The 13990-nt window shown below is 44.2% G+C and overlaps 1 protein-coding gene across 6 annotated transcripts in view; it reads left to right on the top strand.

Annotated features, from left to right (window-relative positions):
• ZBBX (zinc finger B-box domain containing) overlaps nucleotides 1–13990 on the top strand; it is a 308041-nt gene that overhangs the window by 113813 nt on the left and 180238 nt on the right. For all 6 annotated transcript variants that reach the window (XM_073674826.1, XM_073674825.1, XM_073674824.1 and 3 more), the window contains one exon: nucleotides 5390–5485. In XM_073674826.1, the coding sequence (XP_073530927.1) occupies nucleotides 5390–5485 (96 nt within the window). The remainder of the gene's footprint in view (nucleotides 1–5389; nucleotides 5486–13990) is intronic.

The following is a 13990-nucleotide window of genomic DNA, read 5'->3' as shown; positions in this document are numbered from 1 at the left end:
CAGTGCTGCACTTTATGTACACGCTCAGTAGTGAGGCAGGGCTGCACTTTATGTACACGCTCAGTAGTGAGGCAGTGCTGCACTTTATGTACACGCTCAGTAGTGAGGCAGTGCTGCACTTTATGTACACGCTCAGTAGTGAGGCAGGGCTGCACTTTATGTACACGCTCAGTAGTGAGGCAGGGCTGCACTTTATGTACACGCTCAGTAGTGAGGCAGTGCTGCTCTTTATGTACATGCTCAGTAGTGAGGCAGTGCTGCACTTTATGTAGATGCTCAGTAGTGAGGCAGTGCTGCACTTTATGTAGATGCTCAGTAGTGAGGCAGTGCTGCACTTTATGTACACGCTCAGTAGTGAGGCAGTGCTGCACTTTATGTACATGCTCAGTAGTGAGGCAGTGCTGCACTTTATGTACATGCTCAGTAGTGAGGCAGTGCTGCACTTTATGTACATGCTCAGTAGTGAGGCAGTGCTGCAATTTATGTACATGCTCAGTAGTGAGGCAGTGCTGCACTTTATGTACATGCTCAGTAGTGAGGCAGTGCTGCACTTTATGTACACGCTCAGTAGTGAGGCAGTGCTGCACTTTATGTACACGCTCAGAAGTGAGGCAGTACTGCACTTTATGTACACGCTCAGTAGTGAGACAGTGCTGCACTTTATGTACATGCTCAGTAGTGAGGCAGTGCTGCACTTTATGTACAGGCTCAATAGTGAGGCAGGGCTGCACTTTATGTACACGCTCAGTAGTGAGGCAGTGTTGCACTTTATGTACACGCTCAGTAGTGAGGCAGTGCTGCACTTTATGTACACGCTTAGTAGTGAGGCAGTGCTGCACTTTATGTACACGCTTAGTAGTGAGGCAGTGCTGCACTTTATATACATGCTCAGTAGTGAGGCATTGCTGCACTTTATATACATGCTTAGTAGTGAGGCAGTGCTGCACTTTATATACACGCTTAGTAGTGAGGCAGGGCTGCACTTTATGTACACGCTCAGTAGTGAGGCAGTGCTGCACTTTATGTACACGCTCAGTAGTGAGGCAGTGCTGCACTTTATGTACACGCTCAGAAGTGAGGCAGTGCTGCACTTTATGTACACGCTCAGTAGTGAGGCAGTGCTGCACTTTATGTACATGCTCAGTAGTGAGGCAGTGCTGCACTTTATGTACAGGCTCAATAGTGAGGCAGGGCTGCACTTTATGTACACGCTCAGTAGTGAGGCAGTGCTGCACTTTATGTACACGCTCAGTAGTGAGGCAGTGCTGCACTTTATGTACACGCTTAGTAGTGAGGCAGTGCTGCACTTTATGTACACGCTTAGTAGTGAGGCAGTGCTGCACTTTATATACATGCTCAGTAGTGAGGCATTGCTGCACTTTATATACATGCTTAGTAGTGAGGCAGTGCTGCACTTTATATACACGCTTAGTAGTGAGGCAGGGCTGCACTTTATGTACATGCTCAGTAGTGAGGCAGTGCTGCACTTTATGTACACGCTCAGTAGTGAGGCAGTGCTGCACTTTATGTACACGCTCAGTAGTGAGGCAGTGCTGCACTTTATGTATACGCTCAGCGGTGAGGCAGTGCTGCACTTTATGTACACGCTCAGTAGTGAGGCAGTGCTGCACTTTATGTACACGCTCAGTAGTGAGGCAGTGCTGCACTTTATGTACACGCTTAGTAGTGAGGCAGTGCTGCACTTTATGTACACGCTCAGTAGTGAGGCAGTGCTGCACTTTATGTACACGCTCAGTAGTGAGGCAGTGCTGCACTTTATATACATGCTCAGTAGTGAGGCAGTGCTGCACTTTATATACATGCTTAGTAGTGAGGCAGGGCTGCACTTTATGTACACGCTCAGTAGTGAGGCAGTGCTGCACTTTATGTACACGCTCAGTAGTGAGGCAGTGCTGCACTTTATGTATACGCTCAGCAGTGAGGCAGTGCTGCACTTTATGTACACGCTCAGTAGTGAGGCAGTGCTGCACTTTATGTACACGCTTAGTAGTGAGGCAGTGCTGCACTTTATGTACACGCTCAGTAGTGAGGCAGTGCTGCACTTTATATACATGCTCAGTAGTGAGGCAGTGCTGCACTTTATATACACGCTTAGTAGTGAGGCCGGGCTGCACTTTATGTACACGCTCAGTAGTGAGGCAGTGCTGCACTTTATGTACACGCTCAGTAGTGAGGCAGTGCTGCACTTTATGTATACGCTCAGCGGTGAGGCAGTGCTGCACTTTATGTACACGCTCAGTAGTGAGGCAGTGCTGCACTTTATGTACACGCTCAGTAGTGAGGCAGTGCTGCACTTTATGTACACGCTTAGTAGTGAGGCAGTGCTGCACTTTATGTACACGCTCAGTAGTGAGGCAGTGCTGCACTTTATGTACACGCTCAGTAGTGAGGCAGTGCTGCACTTTATGTACACGCTCAGTAGTGAGGCAGGGCTGCACTTTATATACACGCTTAGTAGTGAGGCAGGGCTGCACTTTATGTACATGCTCAGTAGTGAGGCAGTGCTGCACTTTATGTACACGCTCAGTAGTGAGGCAGGGCTGCACTTTATGTACACGCTCAGTAGTGAGTTAGGGCTGCACTTTATGTACATGCTCAGTAGTGAGGCAGTGCTGCACTTTATGTACACGCTCAGTAGTGAGGCAGGGCTGCACTTTATGTACACGCTCAGTAGTGAGGCAGTGCTGCACTTTATGTACACGCTCAGTAGTGAGGCAGTGCTGCACTTTATGTATACGCTCAGCGGTGAGGCAGTGCTGCACTTTATGTACACGCTCAGTGGTGAGGCAGTGCTGCACTTTATGTACACGCTCAGTAGTGAGGCAGTGCTGCACTTTATGTACACGCTTAGTAGTGAGGCAGTGCTGCACTTTATGTACACGCTCAGTAGTGAGGCAGTGCTGCACTTTATGTACATGCTCAGTAGTGAGGCAGTGCTGCACTTTATGTACACGCTTAGTAGTGAGGCAGTGCTGCACTTTATGTACACGCTTAGTAGTGAGGCAGTGCTGCACTTTATGTACACGCTCAGTAGTGAGGCAGGGCTGCACTTTATGTACACGCTTAGTAGTGAGGCAGTGCTGCACTTTATGTACACGCTTAGTAGTGAGGCAGTGCTGCACTTTATGTACACGCTCAGTAGTGAGGCAGGGCTGCACTTTATGTACACGCTCAGTAGTGAGGCAGTGCTGCACTTTATGTACACGCTCAGTAGTGAGGCAGTGCTGCACTTTATGTACACGCTCAGTAGTGAGGCAGTGCTGCTCTTTATGTACACGCTCAGTAGTGAGGTAGTGCTGCACTTTATGTACACGCTCAGTAGTGAGGCAGTGCTGCTCTTTATGTACACGCTCAGTAGTGAGGCAGTGCTGCACTTTATGTACACGCTCAGTAGTGAGGCAGTGCTGCACTTTATGTACACGCTCAGTAGTGAGGCAGTGCTGCACTTTATGTACACGCTCAGTAGTGAGGCAGTGCTGCACTTTATGTACACGCTCAGTAGTGAGGTAGTGCTGCACTTTATGTACACGCTCAGTAGTGAGGCAGTGCTGCACTTTATGTACATGCTCAGTAGTGAGGCAGTGCTGCACTTTATGTACACGCTCAGTAGTGAGGCAGTGCTGCACTTTATGTACACGCTCAGTAGTGAGGCAGTGCTGCACTTTATGTACACGCTCAGTAGTGAGGCAGTGCTGCACTTTATGTACATGCTCAGTAGTGAGGCAGTGCTGCACTTTATGTACACGCTCAGTAGTGAGGCAGTGCTGCACTTTATGTACATGCTCAGTAGTGAGGCAGTGCTGCACTTTATGTACATGCTCAGTAGTGAGGCAGTGCTGCACTTTATGTACACGCTCAGTAGTGAGGCAGTGCTGCACTTTATGTACATGCTCAGTAGTGAGGCAGTGCTGCACTTTATATACATGCTCAGTAGTGAGGCAGTGCTGCACTTTATGTACACGCTCAGTAGTGAGGCAGTGCTGCACTTTATGTACACGCTCAGTAGTGAGGCGGTGCTGCACTTTATGTACACGCTCAGTAGTGAGGCAGTGCTGCACTTTATGTACATGCTCAGTAGTGAGGCAGTGCTGCCCTTTATGTACACTCTCAGTAGTGAGGCAGTGCTGCACTTTATGTACACGCTCAGTAGTGAGGCAGGGCTGCACTTTATGTACATGCTCAGTAGTGAGGCAGGGCTGCACTTTATGTACACGCTCAGTAGTGAGGCAGGGCTGTACTTTATGTACATGCTCAGTAGTGAGGCAGTGCTGCACTTTATGTACACGCTCAGTAGTGAGGCAGGGCTGTACTTTATGTACATGCTCAGTAGTGAGGCAGTGCTGCCCCTTATGTACACGCTCAGTAGTGAGGCAGGGCTGCACTTTATGTACACGCTCAGTAGTGAGGCAGGGCTGCACTTTATGTACACGCTCAGTAGTGAGGCAGTGCTGCACTTTATGTACACGCTCAGTAGTGAGGCAGGGCTGTACTTTATGTACATGCTCAGTAGTGAGGCAGGGCTGCACTTTATGTACACGCTCAGTAGTGAGGCAGGGCTGTACTTTATGTACATGCTCAGTAGTGAGGCAGTGCTGCCCTTTATGTACACTCTCAGTAGTGAGGCAGTGCAGCACTTTATGTACACGCTCAGTAGTGAGGTAGTTTTGTGGACTGGTCAGAAAAATCTCATTAAAATCAACTGGAAAGTAAATAGAAATAGCAGCAATCTGTCTGTATTGTTCGACTTTCACCCCCCTCCAAAAAAAAAAAAAAAAAAGGATGCACATTAGTTTGCAAGTGATTACCCAGTAAAAGCGATCATTAATTGGATATGGCAGCTTTGGCATTTCCATTTCTTGGATCAACCTGAGAATCGTAAATATGGGCAAATGGATTAGATGATTTCGAGACTCAATTTACCAACTTCAAGCTTCAAAGATGGCCAATTGATTTGCTCTTCTCTAGCCATGATTAGGAAACTGAGAAAAGAGAACATAATGATTCATTTCACTTATTCACTTTCCCTTTACATTACTAATACAACGTCCTACACAAAACAATCAAACCCTGCACATATCTGTGCCAGTACACAGGCTGAGATGTCCAACGATGACAAATAAAAGAAGCCTGTAACACCATTATTTCCCCCAGTGTAACATTACTCACAGAGGCTGACAGTGACATCGCTTATTCTTGTGCTTGTCGGAGGATCGTGCTCATTCTCTGAAGCGTTTGGGCTGTGAATTCTCGATGTTTTTTCGCTGATTAGCTCGAGCTCGTTGTATAATTTAACACATGTGCAGAATTCCTAGAATCTGTGGTCAATACAGTAATTTGTTTTTGTTCTATTCAATGCTTTTCACCAAAGATGTGTTTGGAGTGTGGAGAGGATTACTGCACTGCATGCTTTGCCAGATTCCACCAGAAGGGGGCATTGAAGCTACACAGAACGCTGCCCGTGCAGGTACTTGTCTCAGAGAGTCCATATTAAGCTGCTCTACCATTGCGTATATGTCGTTTTTGTAATTAATTTTTCATATTTTTCTTAATGCAAAGATTTGATTATGTAAATCTAGTTGTTTTCCTGTTTGTATTTAGTTCTCCTAATAAAAGCACGAGTCTAGTTTCATATCTCTAGTCGTTTTCCTGTAACATTTGGAATTGGGAGATTTAATCATGCGTGTATTTCTAGAAACATATCATAAATCATTGTGCGTATTGTAAAATTACTCAACGAGCATGTATTGCAACTTAATGTAGTAGCTGCACATTGAAAGCTTGTTGCTAGTTTTTTGATGAAAATGTCTTATGGCAATTTGCCTCGGGGTGTACTATTAAAATTGTATTTTTATATTTAAGAATCATGCTTTACAGCATTTTATAGCCATTTTCTCCCAGACAGTGCCCTCTGTTGTAGTGAATGAAAACCTTAAAAGAATGAGTTTGTGTTTATAGCGTCTTGGGAAGGCATAGAAGACTTCTGTCCTTAAAGGGGCTGACTTGTGAAATTAACCCTTGCCATATGCCTCATGACAGTATGATTTGTTTTGAGCCAAAGTGAAGTGCCTGTAAGATAATGCTGTTATTTGTGGTTACCTGGACATATCATTGGGCAGCCCCCCGGGTCCCAAGAAGTAAAGGGGGCAACTACTACCTCCAAAGCATTATGAATAACTATTGGACTGCAAAGGCCCATATGCTGTTTTTGCACAGGGGTCCTTTTCTGTATCAGTCTGCTCTGGATAGACTATCCATGTGTTTGATAAAGGCGATGGCCCCCTTGTAATACTACATTTAGTACTGGTTGCTTTCCTGGGTATTCCACATATTCTTTTAATCTGCCATATGGTTCAAGAGAGAGGGGCTTTTTATTAAAGGAAATCTGTCACCAGGTTTCTGTTAGGCTGTGTGCCCACGTAGCGTTTTTCAAGCGTATATGCTGCGGAATTTCCGCAGCGTAAACGCTTGAAAAACGCATGTAGATCCGCACCCCATGGTCCCCAATGGCATTCCGCAATGTCAATGCCCATGCTGCGGATTTTTCCGCAGCGTATATGCTGCAGTCAAAAATCCGCAGCATGTTCATTAATTTTGCGGAAGCGCAGCGGAATCAATGTGCGGATGGTACCCAAGTCTGGAGGAGAGGAGACTCTCCTCCAGACCTGGGTACCAAAGAACCTGTAAAAAAAAGAATAAAATAAAGTTTATACTTATCTTATGATGTTTTCCCTCCGTCGCGCTGTTGTCTGAAGGACCTGCCACGTCATTGAGTCATGTGACCCACCACATGACTCAATGACGTCACCGCAGGTCCTGCACACAACAGCGTGAGCCGCTCAAGCCTCCGGACGGGGCAGAGAATGCATCAGAAGGTGAGTATAAAGTTTATTTTTTTATTTTTTACCATTCTGAACAAGTTGTCAAGCACTTTTCCAAGTGATGCTTGGAGAAGTGCTTGATAACCCGCATGCGGAAATGCATGCAAAGACGCCTCACAAACGCTTCTACCTGGCGGGAAAACCGCATGTAATATCCGCATGCGATTTTCCCGCCAGGGAGAAGCGTAAAAAATATGCTTCAGGTCCGCAACGTGGGCACATAGCCTTAATTAATGTGAGACCAGCATAATATAGGGTCAGAGAGCCGGAGTCCAGGGATGTGCTACTTACTCAGCAGCTTGCTATAGTTTCAATACAATTAGTATCATCAGGAGATTATCACTGCCGGACTATTTGTCACGTGCAGGTCAGTCCAGCTCATCTGTGTAACCCGAGCCCGCCACTGATTAGTAATTTGCTGACAATGGCAGCTTCCTGTGTACACTGTACAATCAGGGGTGTGGGCGAGGGTATACGGAGCTCAGCATTCAGAGAACTGCTACATCTACAGCAGAGAAAGCAGAGATTCTATAAAAAATGCTCCAAGCAGCCTAGTAAGTGATACATCACTGGAATCAGGCTCTCTGTCATTACATCAGGCAGCTCTCAGATTCCATAGCAAAAACCTGCTGACAGATTCACTTTTAGTGCAAATTTGTATGGTCTTTACAAGGGGGCGATGCTTACAACCTAAAGACACAATAGTGTAGCACTATGTGGTATGTAGTAAATAAACTTTTAATATCACTTTAAAAATAAATAACATATAGACACTTTAAAATGATGTATGGACATAAAAATGCAAAGAGAATAATACCTTTAGAGGGATGGAGCTACTCTGCCTTGAATTGACAGTGGTATCTGAAAGGATATAGCCATTTGCTATTATAACCTAAAGACACAGCAGCAGAGAATCCTCTGATGCAAAAATGGTTTGTGCTCCCTTGCGACGGTGTCTGCCTTTTGGGATGGGCACAAGAACATAGTTGATTATGCTGAAAAAGCTACACCGACAGAAAGGAGCACAAATGGAGCCCATGTGATCTTCACTTGTCTTATTGTAATAAATGTCTCCATCAGGGGCACAAATTAATGCTGTTTTTCAGGGATTCAGATGAAACCTCCAGGCGGAAGCCATCAAATCACTGCTCAAAGGGTGCAACCTTCTGTGCCTTGTACCATTTGGAAAATGACAATCATATCAGCTGCCCAAACATGTATTACTGAAATGTTATAGTTTATTTATGCACACAGTTTTAGCATTTGGCTATAGGTGAACGTTTAAGGAAAGCTGTCATGTCCAGAAATGCAATTTACTGTACCTGCAGATATAGGGTTAAGCTGCCAGTAAATAGGATTAAAATCCTGCCTGCTTGATTTACTGGAACAGCGGCTATAGGAAGAAACTGACCTTATATCTTCCCTGTAGCTGCTTGCTTCCAGTCTTAGGGCAGTGCTGATTACAGTCATCGCTCACTATACTGTGAGTGCACACCAGGCTGTAATCAGGGTGCCAGGGAGTGATTACAGCGCCCTCACTGTGTAGTGGTAGGTGCTGAATCAACTCCATACGCCATTCTGATGACTGGAAGCAAGCGGCTGCAGGGAGAAAGTACACTCATTTTCTCCCTGCAGCTGCTGCTCCAGTAAGGCAGTCTGAAATTATTTTATCGCTATTTACCTGCAGATTAACCCTATAACTGCAGGTAAATAGCATTTCTGGACAATAATGTGACATCCAATCTGTTAGCCTCATGTAAACTATACAAAATCCAGGGGCGGACATATCATTGGTGCAATCTGTGCAGCGCACAAAAGCCCAATAGGTTAGGGGGCCACTACCACCACCAAAGCAGGTCCATGTATTGTTCTTGCACAGGGGCCCTATTCTGTCTGTGTCCACCAGTGATGAAATCAGTGCCATTATTTCACCATACCCAGACCTGATTACAGCTTTCATCTAAATATTTTGAAATCATATTGGCATTAAAACGATTAAACAGATGAATTAGGCTTGTGATCTCTTCTGGGATCTGCTACGTTGCAGCTGCTCCTGAATGTCAGCGGACCTTCTGCATTGGTACAGCGCCGCTGTGGTCGGACGGTACCGGAGCGTGTCATTATTATGTGGGGCGAGTACAGCGTGCCCTTCCAGCTACTAGAGTAACATCTGTGGAAGCTGCAGTAATGTTGTATCCGTGCGGTGCCATATGTCGCTTCACCTTCTTGTTGGTAAATATTCTAGATACATTTATGAAATGGACATTGTGCTTGTAAAAATATGCAGACACGCTGCAGGCTTTAGTTATGGCCAAATCAATATTCATCATTTTATAGGAAGATTTGGGGAAAAAAAAAAAGAAACTTGTAAGAAGAATTTGTTGCTAAAGATACACTGCCTAAAATCCGCAGCCATTTGGAGAAACCACTTGTTATATTATTATATTAATTGTGTTGGACTTTTTTACATTGTTCTTTTTTTATTGGTCTATTGGAAACATTAGAAACCTCATTTAGAATGAAAGATGAATCATTTTGATTGCGTCTGTATCCATATAATAAATGTCTGATTGCCGAGGACCCCAGATCTGAAAACCTCACCAATCACTAGATCCAGGTTTTCGAGCCTCCCTCTTCTCCTTACTACACAGCTGGAATTCGGGTGAAGGGAGCACCAGCTGAGTACCTCAATATCTGTATCATTTCCATAGACTTTTAGTGCAGTGATGGGGCACATACTAGATTGCTGCTGTATTTAAATTTCTTCTCATTGAGGTCATACAGAAATAATGGAAGGAGGGCAATGATTAGTGGGGGTCCCAAAAGTGGGGTGCTCAACAGTCAGTCATTCTATATTAAAGGGAATCTGTCAGCAGATTTTTGCGTAAGAGGATGACACCCTGATTCCAGGGATGTGTCATTTCTTACGCCATGTGCTGTAGTTTCAATACAATCAGTGTTTTATTAGCAGGAGATTAACACTGCCTGACTAGGTCTCACATTCAGACCAGTCAGGGTAATCTGTGTAACCCCACCCACACCACCGATTGGCAGTTTTCTGACAAAGCACACAGGAAGCTGCCAATCGGGTGTGGGCCCAGAAGTCTTTGCTCTAATACATCTGCATCAGACAAAACAGGAAGTCTATCCAAACTACAGGAAACATCCCAGTAAATGACACATCCCTGGAATCAGGGTCTCTCCCCCTACATTATACCGCTGTCAGATTCCATAGCAAAAACCTGCTGACAGATTCCCTTTAATTCAGTCATCTCTGTGGCTTAAGGATAAATTATCACTGGTTTGTAGCCATAAAATGGCCATGAGGGCTTCACAGTTCTTAAGCCACAGAAAATAACAATTTCCTGATGAAATGTTGACGTTTGGATCACGTGGTTTAGGAAGTGAAGTATGTGTGCAATGAACTTTATTTAGATCTCATAGAAAACCAAATGTATAGCAAATTAGGAGGGGTGAGGGTCCAGGGAACGGCTCCGATTTCTCAAAAAGTCGCTCTGCAGTGGCTGAGCGTGCATACAGAGGTGTGTATGGACTCAGTAGGAAGCCTAGGACCCTGAACACCTCTCCGTGCATGCGCTCAAGCAGTAGTTCAGCGATTCAGCCCACTGAGCGGTGCACCGCAGAGCAGTTTTTGAGGGATCTTGGTGGTCTGAGGACCTGGACCCCCATTGATCTGCTACACATATTAGTTAGTATCTATCGTTTAATAAATAAATGGAAGGTACTCTTTGCATTTACAAGATTTAGATAACTTGCAATTTACTGATTGAAATCTCTGCTCCGTCTGCACTTAGGAGTCCGATGTGTGGACCTAGCGAGTGATTCGTAGCTGTCCCTGATGGATATACATACAGATCTATCAGTCACTCAGGTTCAGCCACTGATTTTTTTCCCCCAAAAATGATACTTAATTCTGCTCAGTTCCTCTTGATGCCTGTAGATTGGATAGCATTTTTATGGTGACAGGTTCCCTTTAAATTGATTATCACCGCCATAATTTGGAAATTGTTCTCCCTGGTAACACACGTATTCATTTTTCCATCCATATTTCTACATCAGAACTGGAACCTGTCCAAGTCTGACCTCAGTCTTCTGTGGTGTAGAGATGGGGACAAGTAATATTGGACACTTCGCCTCTCTGTAGGAGTGCGGAGATCTGTCTGTTTGATCTGCAAGGTGTAACATGTGTTCTTGAGCAACCTTCTCAGCATAGCTGCTGCCATGCACCCATCCCACACATCCCAGGGCCTCGTAAATACTCAGGGGTTAATAACGAAAATCTGGATTTTGGCACGCTGCCTAGGGAAAGCATTTTGACATATTTGTGTAATATTTGTGTAAATGACCGTGTGGATTATAAATGACCTTCTTATGTGTTAGCGGTGGGATTTTTGGGCCAAGGAGGACAGTAGGTGATCTGATGTAAGCCGATTACATAATGCCTCTCTGGCTGGCATGGCACTGGGTTCACTGTTAAACTCCCTGCTGTTCTGTAGTAATGAAGTGCTACTGTAAAATATAATGATCTTGATTTTTATCCAGGTCAGTTTTGCTTATTCTCCATTTCTAATAGCTCAAGCTTTAGTTTCCTGAGCCGGACAGTGTCAGGAATGCAGCAGTAACTTAACAAATGTGCTTCATTATCTCGAACCTGTTAGTTCAATGTCCAGTAATTTCCAAAGCTGATCATACAGAGACTAAGCAACCAATCACCCAGCGATCATATGGCTGCACTAGCTCAATCAATACCCAATTAATGCTGATCAATGTTACGCCTGAGATGAGAAATCTGGGAAAGAAAGTGTTAAAATGGTCATTTTAATGAGCTCTAACTTGAGGGAAATAATAAATGGAAAGATTTTTCACAGTTATCACTCACTTTATTACATGAGGATTAATACTGTTTTGGTGCTATTTGATGACTTAGCCAGCGGCTTGTCACATCATAGTATATGTACAGAGGGGAAAATAAGTATTTGATACACTTCCGATTTTGTAAGTTTTCCCACCAATAAAAAATGGAGAGGTCAGTAATTTTTATGGTAGGTACACTTCGCCTGTGAGAGACCGAATCATAAAAAAAATACATAAAATCACATTGTATGCTTCTTACATAGTTAATTTGCATTTCATTGCATGAAATAAGTATTTGCTACAATAGAAAAAGAGAACTTAATATTTGGTACAGAAACCTTTATTTGCAATTATAGAGGTCAGACGTTTCCTGTTGTTCTTGACCAAGTTTGCACACATTGCAGCAGGGATTTTGGCTCACTCCTCCATACAGATCTTCTACAGATCTTTCAGGTTTTGGGGCTGTCACTGGGCAACATTGAGATTCAGCTCCCTCCAAAGATTTTCTGTTGGGGTCAGGTCTGGAGACTGGCTAGGCAACTCCAGGACCTTGAAATGCTTCTTACGGAGCCATTCCTTAGTTACCCTGGCTGTGTGTTTTGGGTCATTGTCATGCTGGAAGACCCAGCTACAACAAATCTTCAATGCTCTTACTGAGGGAAGGAGCTTGTTGGCCAAAATCTCGCAATACATGGCCCCATCCATCCTGCCTTCAATACGGTGCAGTCGTCCTTTACAGAAAACCACTCCCAAAGTATGATGTTTCCCCCACCATGCTTCACAGTTGGGACGGTGTTCTTGGGCATGTACTCATCCTCCTTCTTCCTCCAAACAAGGCGAGTGGAGTTGATGCCAGAAAGTTCTATTTTTTTGTCTTATGTGACCACATGACCTTCTCCCATGCCTCCTCTGGATCATATAGATTGTCATTGGCGAACTTCAAACGGGCCTGGAAATGTGCTGGCGTGAACAGGGAGACCCTGCATGCCCTGCAGAATTTTACTCCATGATGGCGTAGTGTGTTACTAACGGTAATGTTCAATCTTCAGGTCATTGACCAGGTCCTCCCGTGTAGTTCTGGGCTGATTCCTGACCTTTCTCAGAATCATCCTTACCCCACGAGGCAAGATCTTGCATGGAGCCCCAGACTGAGAAAGATTGACAGTCATCTTGTGTTTCTTCCATTTTCTAATAATTGTGCCAACAGTTGTTGCCTTCTCAACAAGCATCTTGCCTATTGTTCTTTGGCCCATCACAGCCTTGTCCAGGTCTACAATTTTGTCCCTGGTGTCCGTAGACAGCTCTTTTGTCTTGGCCATGGTGGAGAGGTTGGAGTGTGATTGATTGTGTAGACAGGTGTCTTTCATACAGGTAACGAGTTCAAACAGGTGCAATTGATACAGGTAATGAGTGCAGAGTAGAAGGGCTTCTGAAAGAAAAACTAACAGGCTTGTGAGAGCCAGAATTCTTGCTGTTTGGTAGGTGATCACATACTTATTTCATGCAATAAAATGCAATTTAATTATGTAAAAATCATACAATGTGATTTTCTGGTTTTTATTTTTAGATTCTTTCTCTCACAGGGGAAGTGTACCTACGATAAAAATTACAGACCTCTCCATTCTTTGTAGGTGGGAAAACTTGCAAAATCGGCAGTGTATCAAATACTCCTTTTTCCCACTGTAGATAGGTGTTGATAGGTCCAGAGCAGTGGCTTAGACCAGGAATAATATACATATCATTTAGTACCTTTACACCTACAGCCTACATGTGTTTGAGGACATGGCAGTGTATATATATATATATATATATATATATATATATATATATATATATATATATATATATATAATGTCATGACTGTAAGTGTTGGCATCCATAAAATTGTTCCAGAAAATTATTGCAATGACAGAAGTTTTGTTATACACTTATTTCCTTTGTGTGCATTGGAACAAAACACAATATGATTGATCACATGACCTGAAAGGTCCTTGAGTTATGGAAGTGAGGCAGCGCCCACTGGCCGGGAGCATCTAAAACTCATAGATACCCTCCGGTCCAGGATCAGAAACCGGCGAATCCCCACAGTGCCCAGTGTGTGTGCTGGGTGATTCATAAGTCTGCAGTCGTCCGCTCTATCAAAATATAAAAATAATTAATCCAATCGGTAAACAGCATAATGGGAAAAAAAATCGAAATGCTAGAATTACGTTTTT

Source organism: Phyllobates terribilis, unplaced genomic scaffold (assembly GCF_046119375.1).
Source record: "Phyllobates terribilis strain yellow unplaced genomic scaffold, ASM4611937v1 Scaffold_3__8_contigs__length_932513732, whole genome shotgun sequence".
In the NCBI taxonomy this organism is placed as follows: domain Eukaryota; kingdom Metazoa; phylum Chordata; class Amphibia; order Anura; family Dendrobatidae; genus Phyllobates; species Phyllobates terribilis.
Note: the sequence above shows the minus strand (reverse complement) of the source record. Positions and strands in the feature narration are given on the sequence as shown.